The 21,824-nt window shown below is 40.6% G+C and overlaps 1 protein-coding gene across 3 annotated transcripts in view; it reads left to right on the forward strand.

The window, feature by feature from the left end:
- LVRN (laeverin) overlaps nucleotides 5,326-21,824 on the forward strand; it is a 76,145-nt gene continuing 59,646 nt past the window's right edge. The window contains exons 1-2 of one of the 3 annotated variants that reach the window (XM_013995046.2): nucleotides 5,987-6,189; nucleotides 6,823-6,899. In XM_013995046.2, the coding sequence (XP_013850500.1) occupies nucleotides 6,109-6,189; nucleotides 6,823-6,899 (158 nt within the window). In that variant the 5' untranslated portion in view covers nucleotides 5,987-6,108. Of the gene's footprint in view, nucleotides 6,200-6,822; nucleotides 6,900-21,824 lie in introns of all 3 variants that reach the window. The other 2 variants (XM_013995045.2, XM_003123852.4) reach the window with 2 other exon arrangements.

A 21,824-nucleotide genomic window follows, 5' to 3' on the forward strand; every position in this document is an offset into this window, starting at 1 on the left:
TGGATAATCTCATTTATCTTCAATTTCATTGATTCTTCCTTCTTACCAGTTAAAAACTGCTTTTGAGCTCCTTCAGTTAAGTTTCTATTTTAGTTATTGTTGTTAATTTAGTTATTCAACTTCAATATTTATATTTGGTTCTTTTTTTAGAATTTCTCTTTATTGATATTCTCTATTTGATGAGATATCTTTCCCATACTTTCTTTTAGTTCTTTATTCTCTATTTGATGAGATATCTTTCCCATACTTTCTTTTAGTTCTTTAGACATGGTTTCCTTTGGTTCTTTTAACATATTTAAAATAGCTAATTTTAAGTCTTTGTTCATGAGATCAAAGTTTAAATCCTTAGGGACATTTTCTGTTGACTATTTTTTTCCCTGTGTATAGGCATACTTTCTTGTTTCTTTGAATGTCTCACAATTTTTTTTTTGTTTGAAACATATTTCAAATAATGTGAAACGTCTGAAAAAAATATTGTCTTAACTTTTTCAGGTTGTGTTGTTGTTTGCTTGTTTAGAGACTTTTCTGAACTAGTGCAGTAAAGTCTGTATTCTTTGTTGTGGCAGACACTGATGTCTATGTTCAGTTAGCTTATTGGTCAGCTAATGGTTAGACAGAGATTTCCTTAAATACCTAGAATTGATAAGTCTCCCAATTTTTGCCAAGGGGTTCTGTGTGTGTATGTTGATTCATTCCTTCAATACTCTTGTCAGGCAGTTGACAATTCTGACATAGCCTTCATATCTCCTTTGAGCATTGCCTCAAGATTAGCTAGATCTGAGAGTTTAGGATCTTCTCAGTTCCTTCCTGAGCATGCGTAAAGCCTTAGTCATATGCATGGCTATACACATGCATATGCCCTTCTAGATTTTCAGGAATATATTGGAATTTTTCCAAAGCCCCCTATAGATATCTAATTCCTGAATTTTTCCTTTTAAGCTTTCTGGTGAGTTTGATGTTGCCTCAGTTGTTTGCCCACTTCAGACAGTTGCAGTGTTAAACAGTGGCGTATGCTTGCTTTCAGTCAGTGCCCTGGGGAAAGGCTGTTTGCACTGAGTGAACTCTGAATCAGGTCAATAAAGACAGCCCTAAGAGTAGAGTCTTCCAAGGAATCACCAGATAGTTCAGATAATGACAGTTCTCTTAGAGTGAAGCATTAAAGAAACTACACTTTTATGCTTCATCCAGTGGCTGCCAAACTGCTGGTTTTCACCATGATAACAAGCTGTTGATTTTTAAGTCTACTGCAGAACTGAGGAGAGGAAAATGAGAATAAAGCAAGTTAAAATTTCACAAAGCTCACTGTTTTCTTTTACTAATATTTGGTTATTTTTCTTGGACAAACCTTCCCTTAATTGCTGCAGGCTTTTAGTTACTTTTCCAGAGTTCTGAAATAGTTAATCCTGACAAGGTTCCTGGTGTTCACATTGCTTTCATGAAGAAGACTTTCAATGATCTTGGCTCTGCCTTATTTCTGGATATCTGGTGTTTGACTCTTGATCACTTTATGATGTGCTGATTAAGGACTGAAATTCTCCCTGGAGACTCCTAAGGTTAGTTTCTTTACTGATGGTTTACAACTGGATTTATGGGTCTGACTAACCTGGCTTGATTATTTAAAGGGCCTCTCAAAGAGTTTCTTCTTTGAGCTTTCTATAAACAGCATTCCTTTCACAAACCTTGGTGGTTCACACTGGTGACATAGTATGGCCCACTTAGGCAAGTAAGGGCCATTGAGGAGCTTGCACATGGCCTATCTCTCATGGGATATCAGTGCTTGTGTTTATTCTCCTCTTATTGCACCATATTCTTTTCCCTTGAAATAAAAGCTTAAGTAAAAATACTCTGTGGGAGCTGGTGAATCATTTCAAATAACCTTTCTGGGGAAATCTTTGTAATAACATGTATATATAGTATAATAGCATGCAGCTGTATAAAAGAATGTGAAAGATATCTGTGGACTGATACAGAAAGACACAGGTTATTTTGTTAAATGCAAATGCAAGGTGCAGAATTGCATATTTATTGTAGTATTTTTTAATGTCGGAAGGAGGAGGAATAGAAAGATATATATGTATGTACATATAGTTGTCTTTGCTTGATTTGCATAAGGGAATATTGAAAGATTAGGCCAAAAAAACCTATTAAAAATTATTAACTATGGAAGTAGTGGAAGCAAGATATAAGTTTCACACTGTTTTGAATTTTGAAACTTATGAATGTATTACCCATTCAAAAAATTTAAATCTTCAAAGTAAATGAATTAAAAAAAAGAGAAAATTTGGTCATGTGGCCCAAGGGGGATAATAAAATATTATAGAGGTTTGTAATAAGGATCAAAAAGTTAAGATGGAGGAGTTCCCATTGTGGCTCAGTGGTAACATCTCCGACTAGTATCAGTGAGGATGCGGGTTCGATCCCTGGCCTCACTCACTGGGTTAAAAATCTGCTGTTGCCCTGAGCTGTTGTGTAGTTTCCAGATGCGGTTTGGATCCAATGTTGCTATAGCTGTGGCTTACGCCAGCAGCTGTAGTTCCAATTTGACCCCTAGCCTGGGAACTTATATATGCTGTGAGTGCAGCCCAATTTCACTTGGGTAACATCGAAAAGGCTTGGATTATTGCTTAGTTTAGGATTTCTGAAGAGCAGCACTGATCACAATTTGGATTATTTCTTTGTTGTAGGGGCTGTACAGTGCATTGGAGGATGTTTAGTAGATACTGGTAGGACCATACATGCAACATTGTGACAATCAAAAATGTCTTCAGGAGTTCCTGAGCTGGGGCAGCAGAAACAATCCAACTGGTATCCATGGGACCCGAGTTCAATCCCTGACATCGCTCAGAGGGTTATGGATCCAGCATGGCTGTGAGCTGTGGTGTAGTTTACAGACATGGCTCATATCCCGTGTGGCTGTGGCTGTGGCTGCGGCATAGGCTAGTAGCTACAGCTCTGATTCGACCCCTAGCCTGGGAACTTCCATATGTCTTGGGTATGGCCCTAAAATACAAAAAAAAAAAAAAAAAAAAAAAAAAGGGAAAAAAAAGTTTCTAAACTTTCCCAAGTGTCTAGGGAGGGGGGAATCTAAAAGTGCTCCCAGTTGAGAATCACTGTTTTAGCTGATCTCAATAATAAGTGTATTTTCTAAGCAACTCATGGAAATTTTTTTCTTTTTAATTTTCTAGTGACTGTTTTCCTGGCAGATGATCTGTGTCCTAGAACCCCTCTTTCACTGAGATGTCAAATATTTCATATGATAGTCTCTCCCAATCTTTTTAAAGTTATTAACCTTAATATGACTCAGCCAATATGTTATTTCGCAGCCTCTTTTGAGTGACATTAGTGATTCGTCAGGTATAATGATTTATATTTTCCCTTTAAAAGATATTTAAATTGCTCAACCATTTGATGTGATTTTATTACTCTGAAACTTTTTTTGTGGTAGCCAATCTCTTTTTCTTTAATGTTATTAGAGAAATGGAATTAAATAATTGGGCCCATGAATACACTTTGCAGTAGAGGTTTTAATTTAAATTTAAAGAGAGGGACAACTTTAATAAGAATTTGAAGTAATTCTGTTACTTTCCTTTCCTCTTTGTTTTTTAACCTTGGGAGTCTGGAATCCATCAAAATCCTTCAAGAAATTGTCCAGGGAGTGGTAAGGCCAATAATTAATTAGCTCCATATCTGTGGTGATCCCCATCTGACAATGACCTATACCCAGAGGCCCCCACTAGCTCAGTAGCTCACAATTCTGACAGCCTGACCGGTGATAGGTCATGCAGTGGGAAATGGGAAAAGCCTCTCCTCTCTCAGCTCTTCCCAGAATCTTATGAGAGTGATGCATGTGGTCATAATTATTTTTAAATATGATTATTCCATTTCTGAAGAAAGCAAAGCTAATCCGTAATCAAGAGACTGGTCCACAGATTACAGCACAACCATCTGCTCGAGTTTGGTGTCAAGTCTCTCTTTTTTCCTCCCTGTCTTGTTCTGGGGGTCTTTTTGTAAATGTGATTAATTTTAGTCCTGGGAGCAGGAGAAGATCACATATCCCAGGACAAATCACCTTGGTTTACGCTGCCTCTGACCTCAGTTGGAAGGGTTGCCACATTGGAGAGGAGATACAGTTCCAAGCAGAAAAGCCGACTGCACCGTTTTATGGCTGTGATAGAAAAATTCCCTTCCTTCTGAGAAAAGACAGACAGAAAAAAAAGGAAGGAAGGAAGGAAAAAGAAAAAAGAAAGGAAGGAAGGAAGGAGGAAAGAAAGAAAGAAAACAAAAAATTGAAGGAGCCTAAAGACAGGGGAAAAACTCAAATAAATCTTCAGCCAGCAGCAAGATATTTAACCACCTCTCCTCCCTCTTCCCCAGCACCTCCTCCTCCTGAGCACTTAAACCCCATCCCCAATTTACTGTAGTGCGTGCCTGCAGACTCGGAATTGGGCTCCCAGGACACCGAACTCTCCCAGGAGCATCTGGTAAATAGCAAACAGATGCCCTGGATGCCAAAGAGCTCACCGCGAGGTTCTGCAGTTTCGGAGTGGAAAGGCAGGCCACCGGAGTGTCTCATTCTCTTTGCTTGAAATTGGCGGGTTTCGAAAGCAGGATGTCCCCTTTCCCTGGGAAGGGAGGCCTAGAGGTAGACCCTACTCCAGGACTGGAAACCGCATCCAGGTAGTTAGTTGCAGTTAAGAGGCCGCTTTTCGCCCAGTCCCTTCCCGATATAAAGCAGCCCCCCGCCTTCCTTCACCCAGAAACGCAGATGCCAAACTCTCTGGCTCTTTGTCGCCCCCTCTTCCAGCCCCACATCCCAAGTTTGGAAAGGGTCAGGGGTATCCCTGACCTTATTTCCAGCCTCATACTCTCTGCCTGGGCCGCTTGAGTCTCGAGCTTATTCAGGAGGCAAATTTAGGGCCAAAAATTTGGCTCTGGAAATTAGTTCAGACGGCATGGCTGTCCTTCAAAGGGTCATTTCAGAGCACGTCCCCCAAAGTTGTGGTCCATAAGTCCCCACCCCACCCTTTAACGCAGGAATCCTGGCACGGTGACCAGCAGGTGTGCTGGCAGCAGGTCATCACTGCAGTGTCTCTTTTGCCACAACACATGAAACTGCACCGGGGAACCCCACCAAACCCTTGAATTCAAATATCCCCGTCAAAGTTGCCCAAATTAGTTTTGTTCGACTGTCCCCCTCCCCGCGTGCCAACTCTGGAAGCCTCTTCTTCGAGGTATTTTTCTTCGCACCCAAAGGGGCGCGCACTTGGTTGAGCCGGTCCGCCTCTTCCCTAGGTCCTGGCGGGGGCGGGGGTTCGCAGGCAGGGACCTGGATCTTATTAGCTGGGAGGGGAAGCCGTGGTCCCAACCATTCTCCTGTCTCCCAGGCTCCTCAAGGAGGAGGGAGGGACCATACAAGAGAGCAGGGGCGGGAATCCCATCAGTGAGCAGCCAGGCTGGGGGTCTGAGCTGCCGTCGCCTCATCTCTGCCCCAGGTCGCAGCCATGGGACCCCCTTCCAGCTCTGGCTTCTACGTGAGCCGCGCGGGAGCCCTGCTCCTCGCGGGGCTGGCTGCTGCGCTCCTGCTGGCGCTGGCGGTGCTCGCTGCACTGTACGGCCACTGCGCGCGCGTCCTGCCGTCGGAGCTTCACCACAGCGGGGTTCCAGACACTGAGCCCTCCCAGCCTGGCGCGCCGGAGGAGCCGCCGCCAACCCCTAAGCCCGGCCCAACTCAGGAGCTGGAGGTGGCCGCCACCCCGCGCAAGTGGCGACCCCCGGGGCCCTGGGACCAGCTGCGCCTGCCGCCCTGGCTCGTGCCGCTGCACTATGAGCTGGAGCTATGGCCCCTGCTGCGGCCAGACGAGCTCTCCGTGCCGGGGTTGCGCTTCACTGGCCGGGTGAACATCACCGTACGCTGCATGGCAGCCACAGCGAGGTTGCTGCTGCATAGCCTCTTCCTGGACTGTGAAAGCGCCGAGGTGCGAGGTCCCCTGTCCCCAGACACCAAAGACGCCACCGTGGGCCGCGTGCCGGTGGACGAGGTGTGGTTTGCGCTGGATATGCAGTACATGGTGTTGGAGCTCGGCCAGGCCCTGCAGCCCGGTAGCCGCTATGAGCTGCAACTCAGCTTCTCCGGCCCGGTGTACCAGGACACCAGGGAGGGACTCTTCCTCAACCTCTACACGGATCAGGGTAAGCGCAGGTAAGAGCAGGCCGGGCCCAACCTCCTCGGCCCCCGCCCCAAGTCCCCTGCGCAGGCTGCGGGTCCGGCTTCCTAGGTGCGTTTCCTGCTATTCCCCAAACACCTAGCCACCCGCGACGTTTTCTTCTAGCGCAAGATTGTGAGTTTCTTCTTCCTCCCTTTCACTCCAGAAACTGCTCGGAATAAAAGGCTTCAAGGCTGCAGTTCTTTCTCTGGCCCGTTTTCAGCCCATTGCAGCCCATCCAGTTTATTTCTCTCATTGCCCCTATTAAGGTCTCTGCTACACCAGAAGTTCTCTTCATAATTGAGCAAATCCCTTGCTACTCAAAAGTTTGGTCCGCGAACCAGCAATAGCCGTAATACGTGGAAGCTTGTTAGAAATGCAGCTTCCTAGGCGCCCAGCGTGCGTTTTAACGGAGATCCTGGGGGATGCACTGGCATTAAAGTTGCAAAAGCATGGGGCGAGAGCACTCCAGTCGCTCCGCTGTTCCTCCCCAGCGCCCTTTTGCGCTTTTCCTACTCTGTCTCTTTTGACTGGGCGCTCCCTAACTGCTGCTCTTAACAAGGAATAGACCCACGTTGGGGCTGTTTGTTTCATAGTGTTTTTTTTTTTTTTTGCTAAGGTTCTCCAAAACGTCGGAATTTCCTTTTCATTCCTGTCCTCCTGCCCTCTGCCTGAGCCCTGCATGCCGTTTTGCTGGTGAGCAGCCCGCATCCGCGCCCCTCCCTGCTCTTTGAACTGCTTTGTGCCAGAGTTTCAGGATTCCTGCCCTGGGGTGGGGAGGGTGGGGGGGAATAGTAAAAGCGATGACAAGAGACCTCCCCTCTGAGTTTGCAAGCTCAGGAAGGGTACATGTGTTCTTTTTACACTCCTTTGCGATAATGTCTTCCACACGAAATGCTCTTTCCATGCTCTGCGACCATATTACTGACCTCAGGCAAGCGCCAGGGAAATGGTCTTTTTTCAGACTGGTGAGCTCCTGCTTCACTCACACACTAGTGGAGCATTTGCGGTTTACACAACTGCATGTACTCTGCCCTTTATTATTAGAGAAAATGTTCTCAGATGTTCTCTGAGGGAAAGAAATCCACTAAATTACCCCCTAAATATTCTTCTGCACTATTTTCGAAACTTCAGGGTTTCAAATAAGTTTAATAAGCTGCCTAAGTGGATGTGTAATCTGTAGCTTTTGTTTTTAAAGACAAAGTGCTTGATTTTTCTTTCAAAAAAAGGCATCAGTGATTGAGAAATAATTTTGAAAACTTGCGCATGATGATAACGTGTTACTGGACTTTGGGGCTCTGGAAGCCTTTTGAAATAACTGTGTGTTGTTCAGGATGGAAGATTTTTCAGAGGGGAAAAAAAAAAAGGATGCTTTTTGTACACTTGCCTGACAGTGTTTTCTGGCAGTTAGTAAATCTTCATCTCTTCACTCGTCTCTTCCTTCCTCCTATTTCAGTGCAACTAAGGCCAGGACAGGCTGCCCTAACAAACACAGAAAAGGAATGTCCCTTTCCCTTTTTTTGTTGTGCTGCAATTCTAGTGGTAACTAGAAACTATATTTTGAGAGTGTTCAAATTCAAATGAGCAGAAAATTTAGCAAAGTCCTACAGAAGGTGGACTCTAGAACTGTGGCATCTGAGAGGAGCTGTCATCTGGAAGTTGTTCTTATGGTCTCTGCTTCTGAAACCAGGAAGAAAAGAAACCTTCAGCTGAACTTGAAGCCAGGATCGCACAGAACCTGAATAAAATGATGACTTATGGTGATGCAGGTTTTAGAAGCCCAGTAGGCTGGAGTTTGAGCTGTGTGACTTGAGCCAATCTTGTCACCTCTCTGAGTTTGTTGCCTTGTTCATGGAATAGATATAGCAAGTGTCAACCTTTAGAACGTGATGAGAATTAAATGGGAAAGGGGCACTGTGACTGGCATGTAACCTGTGCAATGGGAGCTACTATCATTAGCTCAAGATTTAACTCTTAGGAGCAGCCTTCTGTTATCTAAACATGGAATCTGCCACATTCCTGCTAGATAAGATTCTAAGAAGATTCTCAGATGAGAGGAAACTGTCTATTGTCCTCACATTTTTCTTGGGATGTCTACAGTGGTTGAAACTACCTCTCTTCTTTGATGGCCCCTTATTACAGTCCAGACAGGCTAATGCTTTTAAATAATTTTACTCAACTCTAAGGGAAACAAGAAAGTCAATCCAGAAAATACAAAGAGCATCACTATTTCACACTTCTAAGATTTAGGTTATGATTTTCTAGCTTTAGAGGTTGCTTGGGATATTTTCCACCTGTTCTCAGCCTTTCTCTACTTGACAGATGACTTCACATTTCTTCCAAATAGGAGCCATCTACTAGATGCCTTGGACATGTGCTTCTTCCATGTGTAGAAAGTTGAGACCAAGATCCAAGCAGTATCGCCCTAACTTAATTTGTTGGAATATGACTGTTTTTAGATTTTGCTATATTCACATATCTCTGGCCATGTTATTTGCTTAAAAATGTTCCTTGAGGGAGTTCCCATTTGTGGCTCATCAGTAACAAACCTGACTAGCATTCGTGAGGACTCAGGTTTGATCCCTGGCCTTGCTCAGTGGATTAAGGATCCGGTGTTCCCATGAGCTGTGGTGTAGTTTGCAGATGCAGTTTGGATCTGGCGTGGCTGTGGCTGCGGCATGGGCCGATAGCTGCAGCTCCAATTTGACCCCTAGACTGGGAACTTCCATATGCTATAGCTGTGGCCCTATAAAGACAACAAAAAAACTGTTACTTGATTTAAACAAAAATGTTAAGTAGACTTATTGAAAAGCAACTCTTTACCATTAGAGGGAAAAATACAATTTGTAGAAAGTAATGGCACAGACTAATATAATGAAAACAAAACATTGTTAATAAGTTCTACCTGTGATTATTGTCTGCTGAAGGACCTGAAGGCTTTGAATCTGAAAACTGCTCTCTCTTTTTGTTTAAAAGGGAAATTAGAATTAGGTGTTCGAGATAAATAAATATGCCAAACCAGTACTTTCTCTTGACCTCATCGGAATAAATCATACAAATGAAAGGATTGACATTGTCACTTGTGAGTCTGATCTATATTATAGTGTATCTGAGGGTGACCAAAAATCTTCCGCCATCTCTAGTTTGGAAAATCCAGTGTTGGAGTAGTAGTTCACACTTTAACATGTATCAGAAACACCAGAGGAGCTTATTAAACGTGGAGATTCCAGGGACGCACCCTCAACAGTTCCGAATCAGTACACCCATGTTCGTAGCAACAGTATTCACAATAGCCACAAAGTGGAAGCAACCCAAATGTCCACTAATGGATGAAGGCAAGAAACAAAATTTGGTATATGCATACAATGGAATATTATTCAGCGGTGAAGAAGGAAATTCTGACATATGTTACTACGCCGATGAACCTTGAGGACATTATATAAGGGAATTAGAGTAGCCAAATTTATAGAGACAGAAAGAATGTGGTAGCTTAGGGCTGGTGAAGTGGGTGTTATTGTTTAATGAGTGTAGAGTTTTAGTTTTGCAAGGTGAAAAGAGTTCTGGGGATTAGTTGTGCAACAATGTGAATGTACTTAACACTAAACTATATACTTAAGAATGCTTAGGTGAGTTTTATGTTTTCTGTATTTTACCACAGTTAAAAACTTCTTAAAAGCAAAAAACTTCTAGAGCAGTGAGTTTTAAGTGGAGTTTGGAAATTTGCATATTGTAGCAATTGCTTCAGATAAGCATTTTTTCATACTTACTTGCCATCCATATATCATTTCAGTGAAATATCTCTTCATGTCTTTTGTCTATTTACTAATTGAATGGTTTTTGTTTGTTTGTTTGTTTACTGTTGAGTCCTGGGAGTTTTTAAATGTATTCTACACCTGAGTCCATTGTGAGACAAAAGCTTACAAATATTCTTCTCCTAGTCTGTCACATGTCTTTTAATCTTCTTGATAAAGTCTTTCAGAGAGCAAACTTTTAATTTTAAAGAAGTCTAATTTATCAGCTTTCTAATAGAATGTGTTATGTCTAAGAATTCTTTTTTTTAAAGACTTTGTTCTTTTTTAAAGAGAGTATTAGGTTTACAACAAGATTTAAGGGGAATTACAGAGATTCTTCATATATCCCCTGCCCCCAACACATGCCTAGCCTCCCCATTATCAGTATCACTCACTAGAATGGCACATATTTTTCTGTACTAGGGTGAACTTATATTGGCACATTGTAATCACCCAAAATTCATAGCTTACCTTAGGGTTCACTTTTGGTGTTGTACATTCTTTAATTTCGAACCAATATATAACAGCTTATATCCATCATTATAATATCATACAGAGTATTTTCACTGCCCTAAAAATCCTCTGTTATCTGCCTATTTGTCTTCCCTCCTACCCACTCTGGCAACCACTGACCTTTTAATGGTCTGCTTGCTTTTGCCTTTTCCGTATGTCACATATTTGAAATCACATAGTATATCAACTTTGAGGTTTGGCTTCTTTCACCTAGTGTATGCATTAGGGTTCCTCCATGTCTTTTCATAGCTTGATAGCTCATTTTTTACTTTTTTTTTCCATTTTTCAGCCACTCCTGCAGTATGTGGAAGTTCTTGGGCCAGGGATCTAATCCTAGCTGCATCTGTGACCTACACCACAGCTGTGGCAATGCTGTGTCATTAACTGATTGTGCCAGGCCGGGTGTCAAACCAGCAATACCAAAGAAACAAGCGAGGTCATTAATGCACAGTGCCACAGCAGGACCTCCTGATAGCTTGTTTGCTTGCTTGCTTGCTTGCTTGCTTTCTTTCTTTCTTTCTGGCCACCTCCGTGGGCATATGTAAGTTCTCAGGCTAGGGGTCGACTTGGAGTTGCAGCTGCCAGCCTACGCCGCAGCCACAGCAATGACAGATCAGAGCCATGTCTACAACCTACACCACCACAGCTCACGGCAATGCCAGATTCTTAATCTGTTGAGCAAGCCAGGGATCAAACTCACATCCTCATGGATACTAGTTGGGATTGATACCACTGAGCCATGACAGGAACTCTGCTCATTTCTTTATAATGTTGAATGATGGTCTAATGTTTGAACATATCACAGTTTGTCTGTTCACTCACAGAAGGCCATCTTGCCTGTTTCCAAGTTTTGGCAATTACCAAAAAAAAGTTGTTATAAACTCCATCTGTGGGTTTTTGTGTAGACATACATTTTCACCTCTTTTAGGTAAAAACCAAGGATCATAATTGCCGGATCGTACGGTAAGCATATTTTTAGTTTTATGAGACTGTCTTCCAGGATGGCTGCTATTTTGCATTCCTACCAGCAATGAATGAATGAGAGTTGTTGATGCTCCATATTCTTGTCAGCATTTGATATTGTCATTGTTCTGGATTTTGGCATGTATTCTAATAGGTATCTTGTTTTAACTTGCATTTACCTAGTGACATATGATGTGAAGCATACTTTCACATGCTTATCTGTGTAATTTCTTTGGTGATGTGTCTCTTGAGGTCTTTGGACCATTTTTTTGTTTGTTTTCTTATTGAATTTTAAGAGGTCTCTGTATATTTGGAGTAACAGTCCTTTATCAGATGTGTCATTTGCGATTATTTTCTCCCATTCTGACGTTTGTTTTCTTATTCCCTTTATATTCTCTTTCATAGAATGGACACTTTTTTTTTTTTTGCTATTTCTTGGGCCGCTCCCATGGCATATGGAGGTTCCCAGGCTAGGGGTCTAATCGGAGCTGTAGCCACCAGCCTACGCCAGAGCCACAGCAACGCAGGATCTGAGCCGTGTCTGCAACCTACACCACAGCTCACGGCAACGCCAGATCGTTAACCCACTGAGCAAGGTCAGGGACCGAACCTGCAAACTCATGGTTCCTAGTCAGATTCATTAACCACTGCGCCACGACGGGAACTCCAGAATGGACACTTTAATTTTAGTGAAGTCCAGCTTACCAGTTATTTTTTTTTTTAATGTGTCATGTATTTGGTGTAGTATCTTATAAGACATCACCATACCCAAGGTCATTTAGTTTTTCTCCTGTGTCATCTTCTAGGAGTCTTATATTTTTACATTTTACATTTAGGTCTATGATCAATTCTGAGTTAATTTTTGTGACAGATGTAAGGTCTGGATCTAGATGTGATTTTTTTTGCATGTGGGTGTCCAGTAATTCCAGCAACATTTGTTGAAGAGATTTTGTTTGCTCCACGGTGTTGCCTTTACTCTTTGGACAAAAAAATTAGTTGACTTTATTTATATGGGTCTATTTCTGGGCTCTCTCTTTTACTCCATTGATCTCCATTTATTTTCTTGATTATTATAGCCTTATAATAACTCTTTTTTTAATGGCCACACCCATGAATATGAACATTCCCTGGCCAGGAATGAATCTGAGCTGCAGCTGCTACCTGTTCTGCAACTGCGGCAACACCAGGTCCTTTAACCCACTGCACTGGGCTGAGGATTGAATACTCCGGCTGTGGCAGTTGGATTCTTAACCCACTGCACAACAGTACGAACTCCTATAGTAAGTCTTGAAGTCAGGTAGTGTCAATCTTCCAACTTTATTCTTCTCCTTCCATATTGTGTTAGAGGTTTTCTGTCTCTCACTATAAAACTTAGAATGTGTTTGTCACTATTTGTAAACTTAACTTGCTAGTATTTTAATTGGGATTGTATTAAATCTATAGATCAAGTTGGGAAGAACTGATAAGTTGATAATATTAAGTCTTCAAATCCATGAAAATGGAGTATCTCTCCATTTAGTTCTTTTTAAATTTCATTCATCAGAGGTTTCTGTTTTTCCTTATATAGATCTTTTCCAATTTTTTTAGATTTATAACTAAGTATTTCATTTTTAGAGACACTAAAGTAAAAGATATTGTGTTCTACACTTAAAATTCCACTTGTTAATTATTGGTATATGGGAAGAAATTGACTTTTGTGTATTAACCTTTTATCCTGCAATTTTTCTGTAATTTCTTATTATTTCCAAGAGATTTTTATAAATTCTTTTGTAAGTTTTGTAGAAAACACAGACGATCAGGCAGTCTGTGAATAAATAGTGTTTTACCTTTTCCTTCCAATCAATGTACCTTTTATTTCCTTCTCTTTTTTTTTTTTTTTTTGGTCTTTTTAGGGCCACACTCATGGCATATGGAAACTCCCAGACTAGGGGTTGAATTGGAGCTACAGCTGCTGGCCTACACCACAGCCACAGCAACGCTGGGTCTGAGCCATGTCTGTGATCTACACCAGAGCTCATGGCAACACCAGATTCTTAACCCACTGAGCAAGGCCAGGGATCGAACTTGCATCCTCATGGATGCTAATCAGACTCATTTCTGCTGAGCCACAAGGGGAGCTCCATTATTTCCTTTTCTTGACTTACTGCATATGGGAGGGCTTTTTGTATGATGTTGAAAGGAGTAAGAAGAGAGAGCATCGGAGTTCCCGTCGTGGCGCAGTGGTTAACGAATCCGACTAGGAACCATGAGGTTGCGGGTTCGATCCCTGCCTTGCTCAGTGGGTTAACGATCCGGCGTTGCCGTGAGCTGTGGTGTAGGTTGCAGATGCGGCTCGGATCCCGCGTTGCTGTGGCTCTGGCGTAGGCCAGTGGCTACAGCTCCGATTCAACCCTAGCCTGGGAACCTCCATATGCCGCGGAGCGGCCAAGAAATAGCAACAATAACAACAACAACAAAGACAAAAGACAAAAAAAAAAAAAAAAAAAAAAAAAAAAGAAGAGAGAGCATCCTTTTCTTGAACCTGATCTTAGTGGGAAAGCTTCAAGTTCTCACCATTAAGTATGATGTCAGCTGAGGTTTTTTTTTGTAGATGGCCCTTATCAGGATGAAGACATTCCCCTCTATTGGTAGTTTGCTAGAATGGGTATTGGATTTTGGCAAATGCTTTCTCTGCATCCGTTAATAGATGATCATATGATTTTTCTTATCAAGTCTGTTGATGTGATAGACTATGTTAACTAATTTTTGAATGTTGAACCAGTCTTCAACACGGGATAAATCCCACTTGATCCTGGTGAATAATTCTTTTTTATGCATTGTTGAATTTGATTTGCTATTTTTTGATGAGTTTTATATCTCTGTTCTGAGAGCTTTTGGCCTGTAGTTTTCTTTGCTTATAATGTTTTGTTCTAGTTTTGGTGTCAGGGTAATGCTGGTCTCATAGAATGAGTTAGGAAGTAATCCTTCATTTCTATCCTCTGAAAATGATTGTAGAAAATTGGTATAATTTCCTCCTTAAATATTTTGTAGAATTCACCAGGAAACCCATTTGGGCCTAGTGGTTTCTGTTTTGAAACATGAATTATTGATTAAATTTCTTCAGTAAATAAGGCTTCTTAAGATTGTCTGTTTCTACTTGTGTGAGTTCTGGCAGATTGTTTTTCAAGATTTTAGTCCATTTCATCGAGATTATCAAATTCGTGGGCATAAATAAGTTCATACTATTCCTTATTGTTCTTTTAATGTCTGTGTGATCTGTAGTGATGGCTCCTTTTACATTTCTGATGTCAGTATTAATGCCGTATTAGTTGCTGATTTCTATTTTTTTGCTTTTGTTCTTTGTTCCTATTTTTTTCTTCCACTTTTTTCAGCCTTTCTTTACTATGTTAAATCTTCCAATCCATGAACACAGAACTTCTGTTCATTTATTTAAATCTTTCATTTATTTCATCAGCATTTTATCATTTTCACCACACAAATCCTATACCTGTTTTGTCGGATTTACACCTAATATTTAACTTTATTTGAACATTTTTTGCCTTTTTTTTTTCCTGTACCTGCGTCATATGTAAGTTCCCAGACTAGGAGTCGAATTGGAGTTGCAGCTGCAGGCCTACACCACAGCCACAGCAACGTGGGACCTGAGCTGCATAAGTAACCTACACCACAGCTCATGGCAATGCTGGATCCTTAACCCACTAAGCAAGGCCAAGGATCAAACCCTCATGCTCATGGATACTAGTCAGGTTCTTAATCCGCTAAGCCACAACAAGAACTCCTATTGAGCAAATTTAAATGGTATCCTATTTTTAATTTTAGTTTTCATGTGTCTGTTTCTACTACATAGAAATACTGAGCTTTGTGTGTTTTTCTTGCATCCTAGGACTTAGTGATCTCACTTGTGAGATCTAAGATTGTTGGTATATATCAACAATAGATTATAACTCTATAGCATATAGATTTTATAGATATATACAGATAGACACAGATATAGATATTCCTTGGGATTTTTCTGTGTAGATCATCCTGTTATCTGCATATAGAGACAGTTTTATTTTTGCCATTGCATTCATATGCCATTTCTTTTCTTCCCTTATCTTGCCGGTTGAGATTTCCAGCACTATATTGCATTAGAGTGGCAAGAATGGGCATTCTTTTTTGCATAATGTTAGGCGAAAGTGTTTAGCTTCTCACTGTTAAGTATGATTTTAGGTAGAGGTTTTTCACATATGTTCTTTATCAAGTTGAGGAAGTTCCCTTCTATTCATATTATATTTGTGTTGCTTTTTTTTAAAAATCTTTAATGGTTGTTGGATTTTGTTAAACACTGGCATTACCTGTTATAGGATAGAATGTAATGGAGCAGGAAGATACAGCAAAATTACCTAAAGAGTACTTGAGGAAGATCTCAGAGCAAGACCCTTGTTCTTCCCTTTATGGTCAGCATGGTTTGCAGCCAGTGTGATTTCTAATTCATAGAATAGAAACAGCTTGGGCCAGTTGACCCCAAATAGTGAAGATGCCTCTTGTGATCTATTTGAAGCCTCAGGGGATCTAGAATTTTTCACATGGGATGAGGATGTTGACTTGGGAGCTAAAGGGCTACCATGCCAGGGATCAAAATAACTGTGTTACAGTGAATGCTGTGGAGTCATTGCACAAGGTACTGTTGCAAAGGGAGCTACCACTAAGATCAGAGGACTGGCCATGTGAGTGAGAGCCCATATGAGTGCCATGTTACCACCAGGAACTACTGAGCCTTAACTGTTGTAGGGGAATGCTTTACAAGTCATACCAGTCAAGAGAACACAATCACACCAGTATGCCAAATCCAAGAAGTCCTCTCCTTTTAAGAGTTCCACTTCTCTCCCTCCTGCCATCTGGAAGTAGGAGGAAGCTTCTTAGTTCTCATATCATTAGGAAATAAAAGAGCCCTGAAAAGGAATTTGGACTTTGAATGACTTTCCACCCAAATAAGACTATTTTAAACTTGCTAATGATGGAGTAACCTGTAATTGGCAAGTTGCATTTTTTTTTCCCCTCTACCATCTGTCGGAACATGGGTTCCAGGATGTATAGAGTTATAGGACAGATTGCACATCTGAGTTTTGGAAAGTAATTTTTGACAATTTCCTTCATGTAAAATAAATGTTTCCTCCAACATGAATGACTAGCGCTCATAACATTCCAATTCATCCAAGCTTTCGAAACAGTTATTACCAAGGACTCCATAAAACAATGTACTACAAAAATGTATTTTGTACCAGTTGCTTCTAACCTTTTTAACCCATTGTGGAGGCCACTTTCTCAGCTTGGTAAGGGTTGCTTAGTCATCTGATGACACTAGAAAAACAGAAATTAAAAATGTCTCGTGTTCTTTTCTTTCCTTGTAAGTACAGGTCACTCAAATGGCCCTGGACTACATTCTGTTTTTGGATGTTTTAAAGATTTAAGGAGGTCTTTTCTGAAATATCTTCCTATCATTGGCTACAGCAGTTCTGAGAATATTAAGGGAAGCATGTTCCACTGGTACCCCTTGGCCTTCTCTGAGACACTTTTTCATAATCATTAATCCCAATTAATAAATACTCACCTTTGGGACCCCTTTCATTAGGATAAAATTATACTGCTATTGGTTATAAGGATTTTTTTTTATATGTACTTCTCTGTTTACTGTGTACAAGATGTATGCAAAACATGGAGGGATGTGAGAAGCCTGGGCTCTAACTCCGTGGAAAACAATTTTAAAACACTATGGTACTGGATCCACTTCCTTTGTTTTTATATTGGTATAAGTGTATTGAGAGAATATGTTAAAAAAAAAAAAAAAACAACTCAACTGAGTAAATTTTGAAGATGTTACTTGAAGTTCCCGTCATGGCTCAGTGGAAATGAATCTGACTAGTCACTGTGAGAATGCAGGTTTGATCCCTGGCCTCTGCTCAGTGGGTTAAGGATCTGGCATTGCCATGAGCTATGGTGTAGGTCACAGACACGGTTTGGATCTGGCATGGCTGTGGCTATAGTGTAGGCTGGTGGCTACAGCTCTGATTTGACCCCTAGCCTGGGAACAGGTGCAGCCCTTAAAAGAAAAAAAAGAAAGAAAAAAAAGATTAAAGATGTTACTGATTTTATTCAATGATTCATGAATCAGGTAGCATCCCATTTAGCAAATAGCAAGGTGTTGCCAGAAGCTGTACAAAGTGAAAGACTTTTATAGGCAGAAGGGGGAAGGACAAGGAAGTTACACTAGTAAAGAGCTGATTGTTTATGGCAAGGTCACCTTTCTTTAGGGGACAGCAAGAGTTTGTCAGACAGACAACCTCACTAGTGCTGACAAGGTCATTCCAGATTGAGTGGTTTAAGATTTCTTCCTGGGAGAGGATGGAACTGTAATTAAGTATCAAGTCTCCTTTTGGTGATATGGGCCTGTTATCTTGTTTTTAATAAATAAGATCTTTTAACTTTACTGTGAAGAAAATGTCTTCGTTTGAAAAATCCAAAGGTCATCTCTGCATTGGAAATGCCAATCCTTGCCTAACCTGCCCATAGCACTTTTGAGGAATGTTCCCCCCATAGACCGCACTTTCAACAGGTGATCTTCTCCCAATTTTCCTGTTCTAGTTTTCTTATGACTACTATTTACAAGATATATCTTTTTCTAACCTTTAATTTTTTTTTTACAGCTACATCTAAGGCATGTGGAAGTTCCCGAAATAAGGGTCAAATAGGAGCTGCAGCTGCCAGCCTACACCACAGCCACAGCAACACCAGATCTGAGCCACATCTGTGACCTACACTGCAGGCTTATGGCAATGGCAGTGCCGGATCCTTAACTGCTGAGTGAGGCCGGAGATTGAATCTACAACCTTACAGATACCACGCTGTGTTCTTAACCCACTGAGCCATGATGGGAACTTCATCTAATCTTTTACTTTTAAACTATATGTGTCTTGATATTAACATTGAATTTTCTTATCAAAACATAGTATTGGGTCTTACTGTCTGACAAACTTTGCCTTTTAATTGGGGGTGTTTAATAACATTTGATGTAATTATTGATCTGATTGGACTTAAATCTACCATCTTGCTATTTGTTCTCAATTGCCTCGCCTGTTTTTTATTTTATTTTTCTATTTTTTTGAATTGGGTAGTTTTTATTATTTATTTATTTTGCTTTTTAGGGCCGCACCCGCAGCATATGGAGGTTCCCAGGCTAGGGGTCAAATCAGAACTACAGCTGCCGGCCTACGCCACAGCCACAGCAACATCAGATCCGAGCTGCATCTGCAACCTACGCCACAGCTCCGGCAACACTATGATAAATCCCACTTGGTCTTGATATGTTATCCTTTTACTATTTTGTTGCATTTAATTTACTAAAATTTTGTTTATGATTTTTGTATCCATATTCATGAGAGATGTAGGCTTGTGCCTTTTTGTTTTGTTTTGTTTTGTATTGTTTCTTGCAGTGTCTTTGGTTTTGGTATCAGAATAACACTGGCTTCAAATAATAAATTTGAAAGTATTCCTTCTTTAATTTTCCGGAAAAATTTATGTAGAATTGATGTTATTTTTTCCTTAAATGCTTGGTTGACTATCACCGATGAGGCCACCTTGGCCTGGAACTTCTTTATGGGTTGTTTTTTAACTACAAATTAAATTTCCCTAATAGGGAGTTCCCATTGTGGCACAGCAGAAATGAATCCAACTAGGAACCATGAGTTTCAGGTTCAATCCCTGGCCTCACTCAGTGGGTTCAGGATTCAGTGTTGCCAGGAGCTGTGGTGTAGGTCACAGACATGGCTCAGATCCTGTTTGCTGTGGCTGTGGTGTAGGCTGACGGCTGTAGCTCTGATTAGACTCCTCGCCTGGGAAACTCCATATGCCATGAGTGCAGCCCTAAAAAGATAAATAAAAAAGTAAATTAATTAATTTCCTTAATAGATATAGAACTATTTAGGTTATCTATTTCTACATGAATGAGGCTTAGAAGTTTAAATCTTTCAAGGAATTTTTCCATTTAATTAAAGTCGTCAAATTTATAAGTATAAAATTGTTCAAAATATTCCTTTGTTACTATTTTAATATCTGTAGAATATGTAGTGGTGTCACCTCATTCTTCCCTGATATTGGTCATTTGTGTCTTCTCTGCTTTGAGACCTGGAGCCCTGGTTTTGGTGTCACCCCTGTCACTTACTTGTTGTCTAAGCAGTTGCATAAACACCCAGGGCCTGAGCTTTCACATCTGTAAATTAAGAGAGTGGGGCTCTCTATGGGCTTTTCTGCTTCTGATGGTCAATAAACTTGACCAGTTTGCCTAGAGATTTATCTACTTTATTCATCGTGTAGAACCAGTTCTTCATTTCACAGATTTTTTTTATTGTTTTCTTTTTTTTTTATTTCAACGCTCCATGCATTAATCTTTATTATTTCTTTTCTTTTTACTTTGGACTTCATTTCCCTTGCTTTTTCTATTTTCTTAAGACGGGTACAAGGTCATTGATTTAAGACCTTTTTTCTTCTCTAACATAGGCGTTTTGTGTTGTAAAATTTCTATTAACTACTGCTTTATGACATGCTACAAATGATGTCACAAACGATGTGCTTTTTTATTTGCATTCAGTTTAAAATGCTTTCTAATATATACATTCTTTTTCTCATATTATCTTCTATCATATTATCTCCCATCTTGTTCTATCACAAAAGACTGGATATGGTTCCCCATGCTATACAGCAGGACCTCATGGTCTATCCATTCTATTTTTTTCTTTTTTTCTATCTTTCTTTGTTGTTGTTGTTGATTTACATGTGATAATTTCTTTTTAAAATTTAATTTAATTAAAAAATTTTATTTCCCCAATACATTATATTTTTTCTACTCTGTGGCATGGTGACCCAGTTACACATACATGTATACATTATTTTTTCATCATGTTTCATTGTAAGTGCATAGACATAGTTTTCAGTGCTACACAGCAGGATCTCATTGCTAATCCATTCCAAAAGCAAGAGTTTGCATCTATTAACCCCAAACTCCCAATCCATCCCACTCCCTCCCCCTCCCCCTTGGCAACCACAAGTCTGTTCTCCAAGTCCATGATTTTCTTTTCTGTGGAAAGGTTCATTGTGCCATATATATTAGATTCCAGATATAAGTGATATCATATGGTATTTGTCTTTCTCTTCCTGACTTACTTCACTCAGTGTGAGAGTCTTCAGTTCCATCCACATTGCTGCAAATGGCATTATTTTGTTATTTCCCCTTTTCATTTCTCCTGCACCTCATGGGTTATTTAGAACCGTGCTATTTAGTTTCCAAATATTTGTGCATTTTCTCATTTTTTATTGAATGCCTGATATTTAAAATGTTATGTTGCTGAGTGCTGCAGTTTGTTATATTGCTTTAATGAATGCTGGCCTTTTGTGGACAGGCACATAATTACTTGGTATTCCTTTCAACCCTTGTTTCATCATTCAAGTCTTTTGTTTAAGCCCTTTGAGAGTGGATCTAAAGTTGCCTTTTCCCTAGGGCTACTTTAGCTCACTACTCAGGCATTGCCCTTCTGGTCTCTGCTGAAAAATCTAAATATTCTGGAGATGTCTGCACTCCAGTTTGTGGGGGCTTAAAGAACTCCTAGCACTCTGTGAGCTCCGGGAATTGTTCAGCTTTCTCCTCCCTAGTAGCTATTCTTTCCCTGACAGCTTTTCTTTGCTTGACCTCCTGAAGTGCAGATTAATATTTGACCAAAGACTTGAGGGATCCAGAAATGAAGATTTCTGGATGTCTTTCTCTGCATAGCCGCCTCTTCTCTTATAGCCTACCCTGCAAATTCTAGCTATCTACATCTCCATCTCTCTGAGCATCCATCTCTGTGTCAACTCACTGAGACAATGGAATTCTGTTTCAGTTTCTTCCCTGTGCTGCAGTTTAGAAATTGCTTCCAGGTAGAAAGACAGGGTGATTATAGAGTTCAGCTTGTTTTTTGTTTGTTTGTTTGTTTCTCTTAGGAATCTCAGTCCTGTAGGTCTTCTTATCTAATGTCTGAAAACAGTTGTTTCATATATTTCATCAGATTTTTTAGTTGTTTCCAGCAGAAGGCTAACTCTAGCTACTCAGAGTGGAAAATGGACATCTCCTCATCTCTAGATTTGATAATGCTTTTAATTATAAAGTCAATCCTCAGTCATCTTCATGATATCTTGGTTTAATTTTAGTATTTAAGACATTATATACTTCAAAGCCATCACTGCGTGGAAAGGACTCCAGGCCTGGGAGCTGGAGTCCTGGGTCTGGTACCATCCCTACTCCTTACTAGTTATCTAATCATTGCATAAATTCCCAGAGCATCAG

The sequence above is a fragment of the Sus scrofa genome, chromosome 2 (genome assembly GCF_000003025.6).
Source record: "Sus scrofa isolate TJ Tabasco breed Duroc chromosome 2, Sscrofa11.1, whole genome shotgun sequence".
Classification (NCBI taxonomy): domain Eukaryota; kingdom Metazoa; phylum Chordata; class Mammalia; order Artiodactyla; family Suidae; genus Sus; species Sus scrofa.